This window comes from Heliconius melpomene, chromosome 10 (genome assembly GCF_056956725.1).
Source record: "Heliconius melpomene rosina isolate 202511_hmr_F chromosome 10, ASM5695672v1, whole genome shotgun sequence".
Lineage (NCBI taxonomy): Eukaryota > Metazoa > Arthropoda > Insecta > Lepidoptera > Nymphalidae > Heliconius > Heliconius melpomene.
In genome coordinates this window covers 2,246,379-2,260,470 of record NC_140398.1, presented here as the reverse complement: position 1 = coordinate 2,260,470, position 14,092 = coordinate 2,246,379, and the positions used below count along the sequence as shown (strand labels likewise).

The 14,092-nt window shown below is 31.2% G+C and overlaps 1 protein-coding gene across 4 annotated transcripts in view; it reads left to right on the top strand.

The window, feature by feature from the left end:
- Nucleotides 1-14,092, top strand: part of Mctp (multiple C2 domain and transmembrane region protein) — an 87,018-nt gene that overhangs the window by 46,172 nt on the left and 26,754 nt on the right. For 2 of the 4 annotated variants that reach the window (XM_085191696.1, XM_085191698.1), the window contains exons 5-7: nt 8,635-8,729; nt 12,007-12,118; nt 13,737-13,891. In XM_085191696.1, the coding sequence (XP_085047822.1) occupies nt 8,635-8,729; nt 12,007-12,118; nt 13,737-13,891 (362 nt within the window). Of the gene's footprint in view, nt 1-6,148; nt 6,341-8,634; nt 8,730-12,006; nt 12,119-13,736; nt 13,892-14,092 lie in introns of those variants that run through there. The other 2 variants (XM_085191699.1, XM_085191697.1) reach the window with 2 other exon arrangements.

Sequence of the window (14,092 nt, the reverse complement as noted above, 5' to 3'; positions counted from 1 at the left end):
AGTAGCTTACTTAGTAAATTTTATTTATTTGTTTTTTTTATTAGCTTCGCCCCGTATCTCGCACACAACAGTGTAGGCAAAGGGAACCTAATGATAAGGCACTTCGTTCTCTACAATTCACTGAATTCTAGAGGCACTGCGTGTTGAGTACCAGAACTTACGCTTTGCCTAAACACCAGAGCAAAGAATGAAAAATATTAAAGATTCATTTCCTCAAGTGGAAATTGAACCCGAGGTCTGTCGCGTTTACACGTTACGACTGGCCTCAACTGGCCTAAATAAAATGAATAAGCTTTTATAAAAAACAAAATAAGCTTCGCTAAAAATATTGTTGTCTCCTATACCCAGGAGATTAGTATTGTAAAATGAAACACGCTACCGTTGCTTCGAGGATTGATATAAAACATAAGTGCGTGCAACTTTTTACATGTAAAAAGAGAGCGAGCCTTTTAATAAATTAATAGTTTAAAATAGTATCACTTTTTTACTTTTAATATAAATTAAATACCGTTATATTATATTACCCTGCTGTATGCGGGATACAGCTTGAAGCTGATTTACTGCTAGTAAATAGAAAATCTGTATAAATGAATATTTCTATAATGTGCCACCAAGATCAAAAAAATATTATTCGTTATATCTTTCAATATATTACACCAATATAAAATTTTAACATTCCTTTTTTCTTTGTCTTTTATCTTCCCTATGTAAAAAAGCAAAACCTAGTGATAAATTGAGCATTTAACTATACCGATTAGAATCAACAACTAAAACGAAAAATAACAAGAACTGACTACACATTTATATACATATACTAGCGGACCCGGACGCGGCTACGCCTGCTTGAAATATAAGAATATAATTTCTATAGAAATATAATTTCAATCTAGATGAAATGCTAAAAGTGACTATTATATTTATTTTCATAAGGATGAATATCAAAATGACGCGGTAACGAACGCGGTCGCGTAGCGACGACGGTTGTTATTAACATGGCAGAATAAATTGCATGTCAAATTAGAAAGTATTTTAATTTATTAGTATATATGTGTAATGTAATATTATATAGCCTATAGCACTTCTGAAGAATGCAGCTTTCATACAAAACAAAAACAAAGTAAATCGATCCAGTAGATCCAGAGATCTTAGCGTTCAAACAAACAAACAAACAAACAAACAAACAAACTCTTCCGCTTTATTATATTAGTATAGATAGATATGAATGAGTACATAAAATGGGCTATCTTTTATTACAATTTATTTTATGTTTCTGTTTTCATAACAACATGAAAATTATTACATACCCGTAGGTAAAATTGCGGACGCCGTAGTAGCGCAAGGTGGTGACTGTAAACGTGACGGCTGTGGGTTCGATTCCCAGTCAAGAAATATAAATATTTAATATATTTATTTATTAACGGAGCAAAGCCACTCAATACGGAATGCCTCAAGAGTACAGTGGAAACTGGGGAACGGAAGTGCCTTAATGAGGAACGTAGTGTCTTTTTATTATTAGTGTTCCTTTCTCCACCAAATATATATTTTCCTAAAAGATGCAGAAATAAAAAAACTGAATGACTAATTATAAAAGTATATACTACTTATTTTACTAAATAAGAAAATTCATGAAGATAAATAAAATTATCATTTTAATTAAAAAATCGTAGTTCTAAAATAATATATTCAAAATGTTACAACAAATTGTTACATAAATTTTTCTTTAGCAAAGTAAGTAAATATACGTTTTAGGTCACACGAAATTACAGATCCCTTGCGATTTGTGGCGTTTCCTTCAGAACTTGGTGCTAGCTGGCGCATTTGGGAATGTAGGTCACAAACGCTGGCGCTACAATGCCAAAGTTTTTGCATTCAATATTGTTCTATGTTAATTAAATCTGTCTTGTAAATTCTTATTTCACCTTGAACTACAGTTATATTATATGAACTAAAATTATGCCCCTTATTTGTACTATAGGTCCACGGGAAGTTCCCTATAGGTTTTGATTTCATGGCGAATTTCACTCGAAATGCAACCAAAACAACTGACTCTCGCTGTTCCCTTCTATACGTCTAATTTTCTAGTTATTATGTGTTGATTTTGAGTGCAAATCGAACTCATAATCGCCGCGTTTACAATCAGATGCTGAAAGATTTGAAAATAAATTATACGGTTGCCAGGTCGGTAGAAAAACTGATATTTGCTACTCAAGCATCAAAACAAGATAAGACTTCTCAAGACTATCGTGACGGGACAGCATTTCACTGCAAGCGCAATGGCTTTAAGTTAGATCTCCACTCACTCTCTCCACTATAATTTTATTTATACTCTCTGCCAAGACGAACTTCGGCGTTGTGTTCAGCCTTCTAACTTATCAGAATCAGAATAAATGTCTAGGATATCTCTACCTACATCACTAGAAACAAAAACGACATTGTCTTTTATAAATTAATAAATGATTTAACATTCAAAAGAATAAGGTCTACTCTCAGCCGTCTTATGTCAGTCAAATTATTTATTGAATAAAGATGATATTTACATAAACGACGTCAAGCAAATTGTTTCATATAAAAAAGAAACGACACTCGATACAATAAAACCTTGAACGAAATGTTCTGATATTTGCTCACAAATTATATATTTGGTACCGACCATAGCCTGTGTAATATTACCAGCTTTATCTATACTAATATAATAAAGCGGAAGAGTTTGTTTGTTTGTTTGTTTGTTTGTTTGTTTGAACGCTAAGATCTCTGGATCTACTGATCCGATTTACTTTGTTTTTGTTTTGTATGAAAGCTGCATTCTTCAGAAGTGCTATAGGCTATATAACATTATATTACACATATAAACTAATATATTTTAAAATACTTTCTAATTTGACATGCAATTTATTCTGCCATGTTAATAACAACCGTCGCGTCGCTACGCAACCGTTACCGCGACATTTTGATATTCATCCTTATGAAAATAAATATAATAGTCACTTTTAGCACTTTATCTAGATTGCAATTATAGTTTACTGTATAACATTCTAATAAATAATTAAGGAGATGTCACTGATTCGAAATGACCTAGCCTTCGGGCGGTATAGTATGAGTATGACCGACGCAAAAATATTCTTATAGTTCAAGCAGGCGTAGCCGCGTCTGGGTCCACTAGTCAATAATATAGCGAATATTTCAGTGATTTATTATATATTTTCTTTCGAAATAAGTAATAAAAGATTGGTTTATGTTTTTTACAATTGACAAAGTTGCAGTTATTAGTTGACGTAAAAAAGATATATCGATATACATATATATTTTACGGTAATGAATATTTGTTAATGTTTACTATAGTAAAAAAATATTTTTTTAACTTGTAATACGACCTGCCTATGTTTAAAATGTTTTTTATTATTCGCCGTTTTCTTTTCTTTTTAGCTTCACTCTGTACCTATTATACATGTGAGAGTAGGCTTGTACCACCCTTTGTCTTGTAATATGAGCGATGAAATGAAAATATTTTAATCCTCTAAGTGGAAATCGAACTCATAATCGTTTATATATAGTCACTGTAATGCTGTGATGGCCTCAAAAGATAGAAATAAACTTAAACATTACATAACAACTTCATCTAGGCTATGTTTTAATCATACCAAGTAACGGATGAGCGGCTCGTGAAATTATTATACACCCGTTTTATGACACTACCCCGAGGGAGGTTTAAGCTCAGTTGTAGGTTCAAGAATCAATTTTTGGCATTTTGATATGCCATTTGATTTATGATCTTTATTTGACGCTTCTTATATACGGACAGCCAGAGGGAAGGGCTCTTGTTACCAGAGCGAGGAAAATGAAACTAATTCATTCTCCTGAGTGTGAAAAATAAGCAAAAATCAAATAAAAACCGAAAACATTTAAATTAAAATAAGATTTATTAAGTGAAGGTATAACAGTGACCTATATTGTAACCTTAAACGTACTAAAATAATTGTCCAGTTTTCCCAAAATACACTTAAATATTATTCATCATCATCATCATCATCATAAACAACCATCTTTTGTCCACTGCTGGACATATGCCTTCCCCAATTCTCGCCACCACACTCGATCCTCAGCTCTTCGGACCCATCCGCCTCCTACCAACATCTTTATGTCGTCGGCCCATCTCTTAAGGGGTCAATACTATTAAATTAAATTAATATCCGTATGGTTTAAGCGTTCGAAACCGCACTGAGGCCGCTAGTACTATATATAAAATTATATTGGTTACACAAAATATTATGTTACTGTAAAATACAACCACCATATATAAAAAAGATACAGGTTATTAAAAAAATATTTTAACATTTAAATGTGAATAACTTATTAATACGCAAAGTTATTTATGTTCATATATACAGTCATTTAATAATTAACTAAAAAAATAATTTTATATCACTTTTAATTATTTTTCTGTCTGTACATGTACACCTGTATCATTTTAACTTAAAATGGTCCGCCCTTGAACTTACAAAAGGCTCGAAGTAAATCTAAAATGCCGACCACAAGCATCTTTTCACGAGTGCTCTTGAATAAAAATGCTATGAGAAAAAAACACAAGGGCGTAGCCACGCGGCTTTATGATTCATTTAACTTTTATTGTGCGAACATTTAGGCGAATATCTCTCTCTGTTTTCGTATCTTTTACATTTTTCATGTTAAATGCTTGTTAAAGGAGATTTTTTCTTATCTTTGTATAAATTATGTTAGAGTACTAAAATTATTTTATTATCATACTAGCGGACGCACGCAGCTTCGCCTGCTTATTTGCATCCTTAGGGGTGAATTCTAATAAACCATGAAACACGTGTTTCAAATTTTATAAAAATCAATTATACAAATAACGGTAATCCTTAAACAATTAATATGTGCCTATATGGCGATAGTGATGTCACTCGGGAATAATATGGTATTTAAAAAAAATACCTGATGAAAAATACTATGTTTGGATACAGCGTTTTTCAATCAACATTACACAATGTGGGCGTCGGCTAAGTTCTCATGCACTTTACCTTACCCTCTGTTTTCCTTCTCTACAAAATACTAGAGACGATTAAAGATATAAGAAATATTGCTTTTTAGACATCTTTAATTTTCTTTTATGCAGTTACAATTGAGCTATTTTAATTTGTTAATCTAATAATATGCTTATAATTATAATTAGTATTGTAAAAAAAAGAAATAATATAAATAATAGAAGCTAAACAAAGTAAAATACTAAAAGAATAACTGAGTAACTTTATAGACCTATAAATGAAAATATTTGCAAATGAAACTTTTCACCGTGTTGACTCTACAAAAAGCAATCAACGTTCAGAGTTGTTGTTTTCGCTTGCCAATTGAAGATCCTTCCCTTCGTATTGTTTTTCCGAAATACGAAAGTATAATAATAAATAGAATAACTAACTTTTGTTATTAGCGCGTTGTTTACGAGTCTTTTGTTGATCAATGATATATTGGTTTGTTGTGGATATAAAACTTACGGATATTACAAATATAAGTCATCTTAGTGTTACAAGACAGTATAATATTTGTTTTTAAGCAAAAAAAATATGATAGTAGTGTCCATCGCAATTTCGTTTTTAATCAGCTTCACTGTATCCTGCACACAGCAGGGAAGGCAAAGGGAACCTAGTGTGAAAACACTCCGTTCCCCACTTTCCGTCGAATTCGAACGTCTTTAGATATATAAGGCATATCTCGTATATGTTACAACTGCGCAAATATAGTAAAACGTTATACGTAAATTACATTTTTATGTCCAAACTCTTATCATAAAAATTATACATTAACCGGAAGTGGCGTGTTAAGGATAAAGCATAAAAAAGATAACCCTAATAAATATCGTTAATGGAGCTATATGTATTTATATATATGTACATATGTATATCTGTGTATATTAATATTTTATGTTGTTACGTCTAGATATTTTTGTCGTCTAGTCGTCCACCTGAAAATAAATATTCAATACTGTATTTGTTACTAAAACTCAGTTATATATTTATTCTATTCATTTTTAAAATAATAAAGAAATATGAAGTAAATTCTAACATAAATATGAAATATCTAGATAGTAAATTCATACTTACATTAAAATTAAAAAGAAAATTAATATGGCGAAAGAATAAAACCCTCTTTAACTGACATTGACAAAGACAGTTCAAGAACAGAGTATAAAATAAGACAGATAATAAATAAATGTGCTCAGTATGGCGTCACAGAGTGATAAGTGCTTTTGTGAACTGTTTGCTGATGAAGAAACTTAAGACGGCTGTCAGGAAGTGGCGGATGATGCGCCTCTTCCGTAAACGGGAGGGTAAGTTTTATAACGTGTATAACTTTAGTATATAAGCTGTAAATTCTGTTGGACTTGTAATGTTTTTTAAAAAATGAATAAAACCCATATATCTATAAGTCTAAATAGACAATTTCTTCTTTATAAATTTTATTTTTTAAGAAGCTTCTTAATAAACTTCTTTAAGAAACTTCTTAATAACTTCTTTTCAGAATAAAAATATTTAAATTCAAATTAATATTGTCAGAGTTACTAACCTATAATATTTTCCGTTGGTGAAACCATTCATAACCGCTAGCCGGGGGAAACTCCAATCATAACACTCCAAATATTCAATCGCTACCTCCAATAATGGTTGAAGTCGTAAAAACGGTAAAGGTGAAATTGCTTTCAATATTTGATTTAGGTGAAATTGCCAGAATACTGGATTATTACGATTTATTCTTGATTATACAAATATTTTTAAGGATATCTTAAAATTAATACATATTTAATATTCAATCAATTTTAAAACAATAGTTAATACTTATTTTGTAATTAACTCAAAATGAGCAGAAAGTAGGGGACAGAGTGTCTTAACACTAGGTTTCCTCTGCCTACCCTGCTGTGTGCGGGATACAGCGTGAAGATGATGTTATTTGATTTTATCTCGATATTAAATAACTTTCATTTCTATTTAAACAAAAATAAAAAGTTATTGGTAAAAAGATTCTCAGGATATTTTATTTAAGCACTTTTGAAATGCTGCTCGAACATATATTTTTCTAGAATTTAAAGCAACATAGCATTTATATGTATAATAGACGTACAACGAAAGTTACAAAACAATGTACAGAAATTTTAATGTTATGATATGTTAACATATTTTATTTCATAATATACTCTTGGACGGGATACAAAGTAGACAAAGTCATATAAAATACACATAATTTTTATGTTTCTTCTTTCTCTATTGGACTGTTCAAATTGAGTCAGATCGTAAATCGAAGAAGATGGATAGTTTTGCAGGAGAGTGTGACATTGTTTGTGTTATGACGCCGCAGTCACAGCTTGTTTACTTATCCCCACTTTACAAGGTTTTCCTTGCTTCGGCCAACTTGGCCACGTAATCGATTAAACGATTTCCAAGTCGGCCACTGCAAGTTATGGCGTTGCCTCTTTTGAAGGGATAAAGTAATCCGCCAGATAAGATTTCAAACAATGAGTTCTAAATATTAAAGCCACCTCGTGAACACATAGCTAATATATTTAAAGAGGCCTTAAACGTTAATTTACACATAAATTATACCATCATAGCGCGGTGGGACTCCGCCTGACTATAAACGCGATGGTTGTGGGTTCGACTCTCTCTCTGGTAACAAAAAACTACAGTGTGTTGAATTCCGCCAATCAACACGTAATGTCTCGATTATTAGGGGAAAATGTCAAGAAAAGCAGGGAACGGAGTGTTTCAACACAAGATTTCTTCTGTCTACCCTGCTATATACCTGGAATATATTCCACGCTATAGCGTGAAGCTATATATTTTTTTAAATATATAAATACCCTTAGCTAAATTGAATAGTAAACTTCGCGTGCGAACGTTGCAAGTTAGAGATATTTTCTACATTACGAGGGTGGTCACTAACACACCCTTCTTTTATAACATTCTATGAGTAACTTAGACCAAGCCTTTAATAGTCCAGCCATAAAGTATAAAGAATTTCTTGACTGTACCTTTTACATGGTCAATTTCAGTATAAGAATAAAGAAGCATAAAGTTTTAGCGTGTTTTTTGATTGTCCTCAATTTAAACTTGTAGTGTTAGATATAAAAAACAATAAGTTATTCCATTTTTCGTAAGATTTATTTACATAAAAGATTAGGCAAGGAGATTAGTTTATTACCTACAACTTTCCTTCTACTATAAATATATACTATAAATAATACATCACAGATTATCCAGCCCACGAATTCAATAGAAACCAAACTTTTGCTCTACTATGAACTTTCCTAAGATGTAGCACACCTTCATATACATCACACTTTTAGTTAGTTAACTAAGAAGCTACTATCCTATTCTACTCATATTATAAATGTAAAAGTTTGTGAGGATGAATGGATGTTTGTTACATTTTCACCAAAAAACTAATGAACTAAAAACATCAGAATAACACATAGACTAAAATTTGTATAAAGATTTGCTATAATTTGGCTATGCTATAACAACAAGTTTATGTATACTGACAAAATGTCAGTATATAATATTAGTTATTAAGAATACAATATAATTCTTTAATATTGTTTAAAGTTAATTCTCATTATCATTGTCTTAGACTCATCGGTGACGCGGCAAGCCTCCACCGACCCAGTGCCGTCGACTTCGGGCACTCCGGCGCACATCTTGCGAACGCCCGCCGACCTGCTTTTGGTAATTGATTTTTTTTGTATTACAGATATCTTTTACTGTACTTAATTTAAAATTTCTTTATTTTACTTTTAATTTTTTCTTATATATTTATTTATCCAGTTAGGCCCTCGTGGCGCAGGTGTTTTCATTGCTTTCGCACCGAACCAAAAGCCTGGCCTTGAGTTCCATCGCTCAACATACAATGCTTGGAATAATTCTGCGGAAAGTAAGAAACGGAGTGTCTTAACACTACCTTCACTGTCTATATGCGGGAAGATATAGAAGGGTTTCTATATGCGGGATACATCGTGAATATCTTAAAAAGATAAAAATATAATTAGGAAGAGAATATAATAAGATATTACCCTATCTTTTACTCTCTGGTAGAACTGAATAGCATTCATCATTTTAATTATACCTTGTAAGCTTGTAATTTTAAAAGATCAAGCCTATATAGATTTCACGGTTACATAATTATTAGTCCTTTTCACAATTTACTACCATTTTTATATATCAATCGTTAATCTAAAATGATAAAAGTACCTACCAATAAGAGAGCTATCAAGACATCAACATAAATTTCCATCGTGTAAAATATTTCCAAGTACGGCGTTGATAGAGAAGCAAAGATAAAATCGATAAGGAAGAAGGCAGGAGGAATACTAACAACCTAACAACATATTACCACCGTATTACATTGGAGGATGCCTCGAATATAATATTTTGCAATAGACGCTCGAGCATAAAGAGTATTTATAATAGCATTTGTATGTAAATACTAAGAGGTACATTCTTATCTGAGCCCTGCGAAGCTTTAATTGTCTCTCTAAAGCTTTAATAAATGTGAAAACATTTTATGATATGTTATTCTTATCACGATTATGATTTTATTGTAGAGTAGTTACAAAATGTCTGAATTATTATGATTGTAGGTAAGTGATAAATAGTTTTACCAAAAACAGCCAAAATTTGTTGTTAAATATAAGACATTTTTATATATTTTCCAGTTTTTGTAGGAATTTATACTATATTTTTTAAATTTTTGATTCAAATATATCACATCCATATAAATATAAATTTATCCTTCTTTTAAAATATATGAGGTTTTCTACACAAGTTTTATATTACAAAAGTTATAAAGTGGCACACCTATAAAGTTTAAATTTAGAAAATGTAAAATTCGTACTTCGTTCGTTCGTTACTTCCACTATTTCAGCAATATCCAGCATATTGCAAGATTAGCAAAGATAACCTAATGTCAATATACTCTGTCTTGAACTTTCTCCCGTCACGAACCTAATACCATACTTTGACTTACCAAAAACAGGGCAATGAGAATATTTCATTACCCTGAGTGGGGATTGAACCCACTTATACCACCGGATAAGTATATGGATCTTAACTTTTATATCTTTTATATTGCGCTTCGTAGTTTTATGAAGATCCGGTACGAGAATAAAATATCGTATATAATAATAATATAGGAATAATTTGGTTAAAATTATTTAAAAAAAAATCGTTTTCGTTATATTTATTTACTTTTATTTTATACATAATACCTTATGCTAATATATAAATTCTTAATTAACTAAGTATTTATATTTCAATTTATAAAACTAGTGGAATGCAAAATGTCTAACTAGTAAGTAGCAAGAAGCTTTAAGTTACATCGTTAGGTTTAAACGACTTTAGTTTGTCATTAATGTTGTAGATTGGTGCTGTACTGTAAAGAAGAGCACTTCTTGTCAAACTTTTTGAAAAGTCAATTTTAAATTTAATATTAAATTTATTTCGCAAAGTGCATCGTGGCGCAGTGGAAAAGAGTTAGACTGTGGGCAATAATTATGGTCTTCAGTTGAAAGACTATTTATATTTATAATATTTTAAAATATGGTATAGGATGCTGCCGGAAAACTCCGTATATTTTTTTATCTAAAATTTGTATGAATTTTATTTAATTCACGCTTTATTACACATTTAATAGAGGATAGACAAGAAAGCCTAGTGACAAAACACACCGTTCTCCACTGAATTAAACGTATTGTGGAATTAATGGCACTTATGCCGAGTGGAGATCAAACCCACAACTATCGTGATTATAGTCAGACATAACCAAACTGCGCCACCGTGGCCTCTTATATAATATTAAGTATAAATATAGTATTTATAAACTCCCTTACATTTATCTTGAAGGGTATATATAAACTGAACGCAACATTTTATCATTATATTCTTTGCTTTCCACCCACTCAGTGGCGTGTACGTAGGCGGCGGAACTTGACGCCGCGGTTTATTTAAACTTCATCATTTGCTTATATTCAAGACGAGGTCTATTTAAGCCTTAGGGTATATTCTTTTCTTATTTCTGGTAATAAAAAAATATATGTGCAAACTTAGCTAAGAGGTCAAAGTGAAATAGTATAGTATGTCAAAATTATTGCAATATTTCTTGCATATTTCGAAACCGATATAATAATACACGTTAGCGAAATTAAACCTGCTCCTATTTTTAATAGTTTGATGAGTTTTCTTGCATAACGAGGTAGGCAAAGGGAGGCTAGTGTAACGACATTCCGTTCCCTTTTTTCGCCCAGTTTTCGAGACATTGCGTGTTGAGTGGCGAAACTCTACGCTCTACGCCTTATCTAATACATACATTTATCAAGTAAAATATTGCCATTACAAAAACATCTGGCCTCTGAGATGTCGACGCAATAAAAATATTGCCATCAATCAAACTTTTCATGTAATACCAAATGGCTGTCGCCGTCCTTTTTAAGATTTTCTTCATGTTTTTCCTCATTTTTTATTATTTGAGTGTTTGAATATCTTATAATTCAACCTAAATTCGCTTTGTGCTGTCGACGGCATTGCGTTTAATTTCCTGAAGGCGTTAGTAGTAGGTATAACGAGCGCCGAGTGCCTTTTTAAAATTGTATTTACTTCAGAATGCGAAAAAGAAAGAAAAAAAAGAGATCATTGGCAAATATTGAAAAATATTTCACAATTTTGACTGACTATTCGGAGATGATTTCGTTCTAATATTCAAATCTTATTAGGTGGATTATTTTTGCTTTAATATATAAAAGGTTTATATCGTAGAATGACTAAAGCAAAGCGCCAAATAGTAAACAACGGAGGCTGTCGTGTCGCCTTTAACTAAAAACGTGACGGTTGTGGGTTTGATTCTCACTCCCCCTCCTCCCACCAGCCTACCGTGCTATATGCGGGATACACAGTCAAGCTGGTGTTGATTTTAATTATTTTGTTAATAATATTTAAAAAAATCTATTTTCAGGAACCAGACGAAGGACAAAAATCAAGGGAGCAACAATTAAGGCTATATTCCTTCTTCCAACTGAGAATACATTTAAAAAGAGGTCAAAGTCTTATAGCTATGGATAAAAATGGTAAGTCTACTAACATTACCCACTTGAACACTCCACACCACACCCACGTAGGCGAATGCTACACCGGCACTGAAATGCTAAATTAAAAAAGTCACGTCACTTTATCTAATAATTTAAAATTGCTATTATTGGCTATGGATATAACAAGTGTTATGGGGTTGGAATATCATGAGATACTTGACTGAGAAATATCTCCAAAATCAGTACTTTTAAGAGCAGTAAGTGAGTATTTGAAAAAAATATTTGTTTTTTTTTTTACTCTGATTATTCAACAAAACTAACTAAACTTTATCTAAGCAGATATTTAGTTTTATTTATTTATGTTAGTTATTTAAAACGATTTGGAAAGTGAATGTTGTTATATATTACACTTTATATTACATAAAAAAATATTTTAATAAAAACAAATTTGTGTAAAGTTTATTTCTTAACTAATAAAGTAAAGTTAATTTCGTAATAATTTCTTATTACGTAAGTGCACAAAATGCTGAGACGCTACCATCAATAACACAACTTGCAGTTTACGACAGTTTTTAGAATACAATTTACTATCTCTGTTCAAGTTTGAGGACCACTTTCAACGTACAAACTTTACCAGCATAGTTATGTAAGTGACATCTAAGGAAGAAAAGCACGTAAAAATACTTTAAATTAATTCTTAGAGTTATTATCGACATTGCCCAAGAAGAAAGAAGCTTCAGTTAGTATTAGTTAAACAAGCTAAAAATATAAATAATAATTTTTATTATTTTATTTTAGTTTTATAAAACACTCTAACTATTTTCTATAATGATTCATGTTTTTTGAATTACTTAACGATAAAAGAAACGACTAGACGAAACTACCGTAGGTATTACTTATATGTACACACATACACATACAAATAATTATATATAATTTTTAATTTTATTTAGCACTGTTATCTTTTAATTGCATTTATTTAGGCTTTTGCTTTTAGTAAATCCTTTAGATTTTACATTTTGCATATTGTTTTTGAGCACTTTGTTTTTTTTTTAATATTAAATCAGTAGTTTGAGTGTACTTTAGTTTTTTTATATTATAACTTAAGATGTAACGGAAAACTATTAATATTATTTGGGTTTAGTAAACGTACTTCATATTATTCATTATACTCTATATTTTACTCTTTATTATTAAATAAAAAAATGTGTATCTATATATATAAAATCGAAAGGTCACTCACTCATCACGAAATCTCAGAAACTACATGTGCTAGGAATCTGAAATTTTGCATAGGAGTTACTTATAGGACGTAGGTGCTCGCTAAGACGGGAATTTGCAATATTCGACTTCTAAGGGGTTGTTTTTGGGGTCGAAAGTTTGTATGAAACTTCTTTACTACAAATGTTAGGACTCTCAAATTTTGCATAGACGTCACTAGGACGTAGTCATGGAGACAGAAATTAATAATAACATAGTTCACGCGGGTGAAACCGCGAGCGGGCCGCTAGTAATCTATAAAAAGAAAACATGAAGCTAGACAAGAACGAAATCTCGTAGTAAGTAGTACCCCTACCTTAGAAGTTGTAAGCTTTATTTCTATTATTTTTGCTTTTTACGTTGTCTAATGGCGCATTTTGTGGGGTCCCAAAACCAGGATTGTTGTCAGGCACCAGCGATCCGTACGTGAAGTTCAAGGCTGGTGGGAGACTGTTACACAAGTCGAGGATAGTGTACCGTGATCTAAACCCTGTATGGGATGAATGTTTTACAGTTCCTATTGAAGATCCCTTTCTGCCAGTGCAATTGAAGGTAAATAAAATTATTGTTTGTATAAATATTATTACATTATTGAATTCTGATATCCAACTCTAAATAATTAAAGTATATTATTTTTTTCTAGATACTTTTTTGTTTTCTAACAAATCGCCAGAGTTTTTAACATTCATTGATAGATTTTTTTGTAATAATTTAACATAAGGAGAGAATTGAGTATTCAAAAATAAATAAACG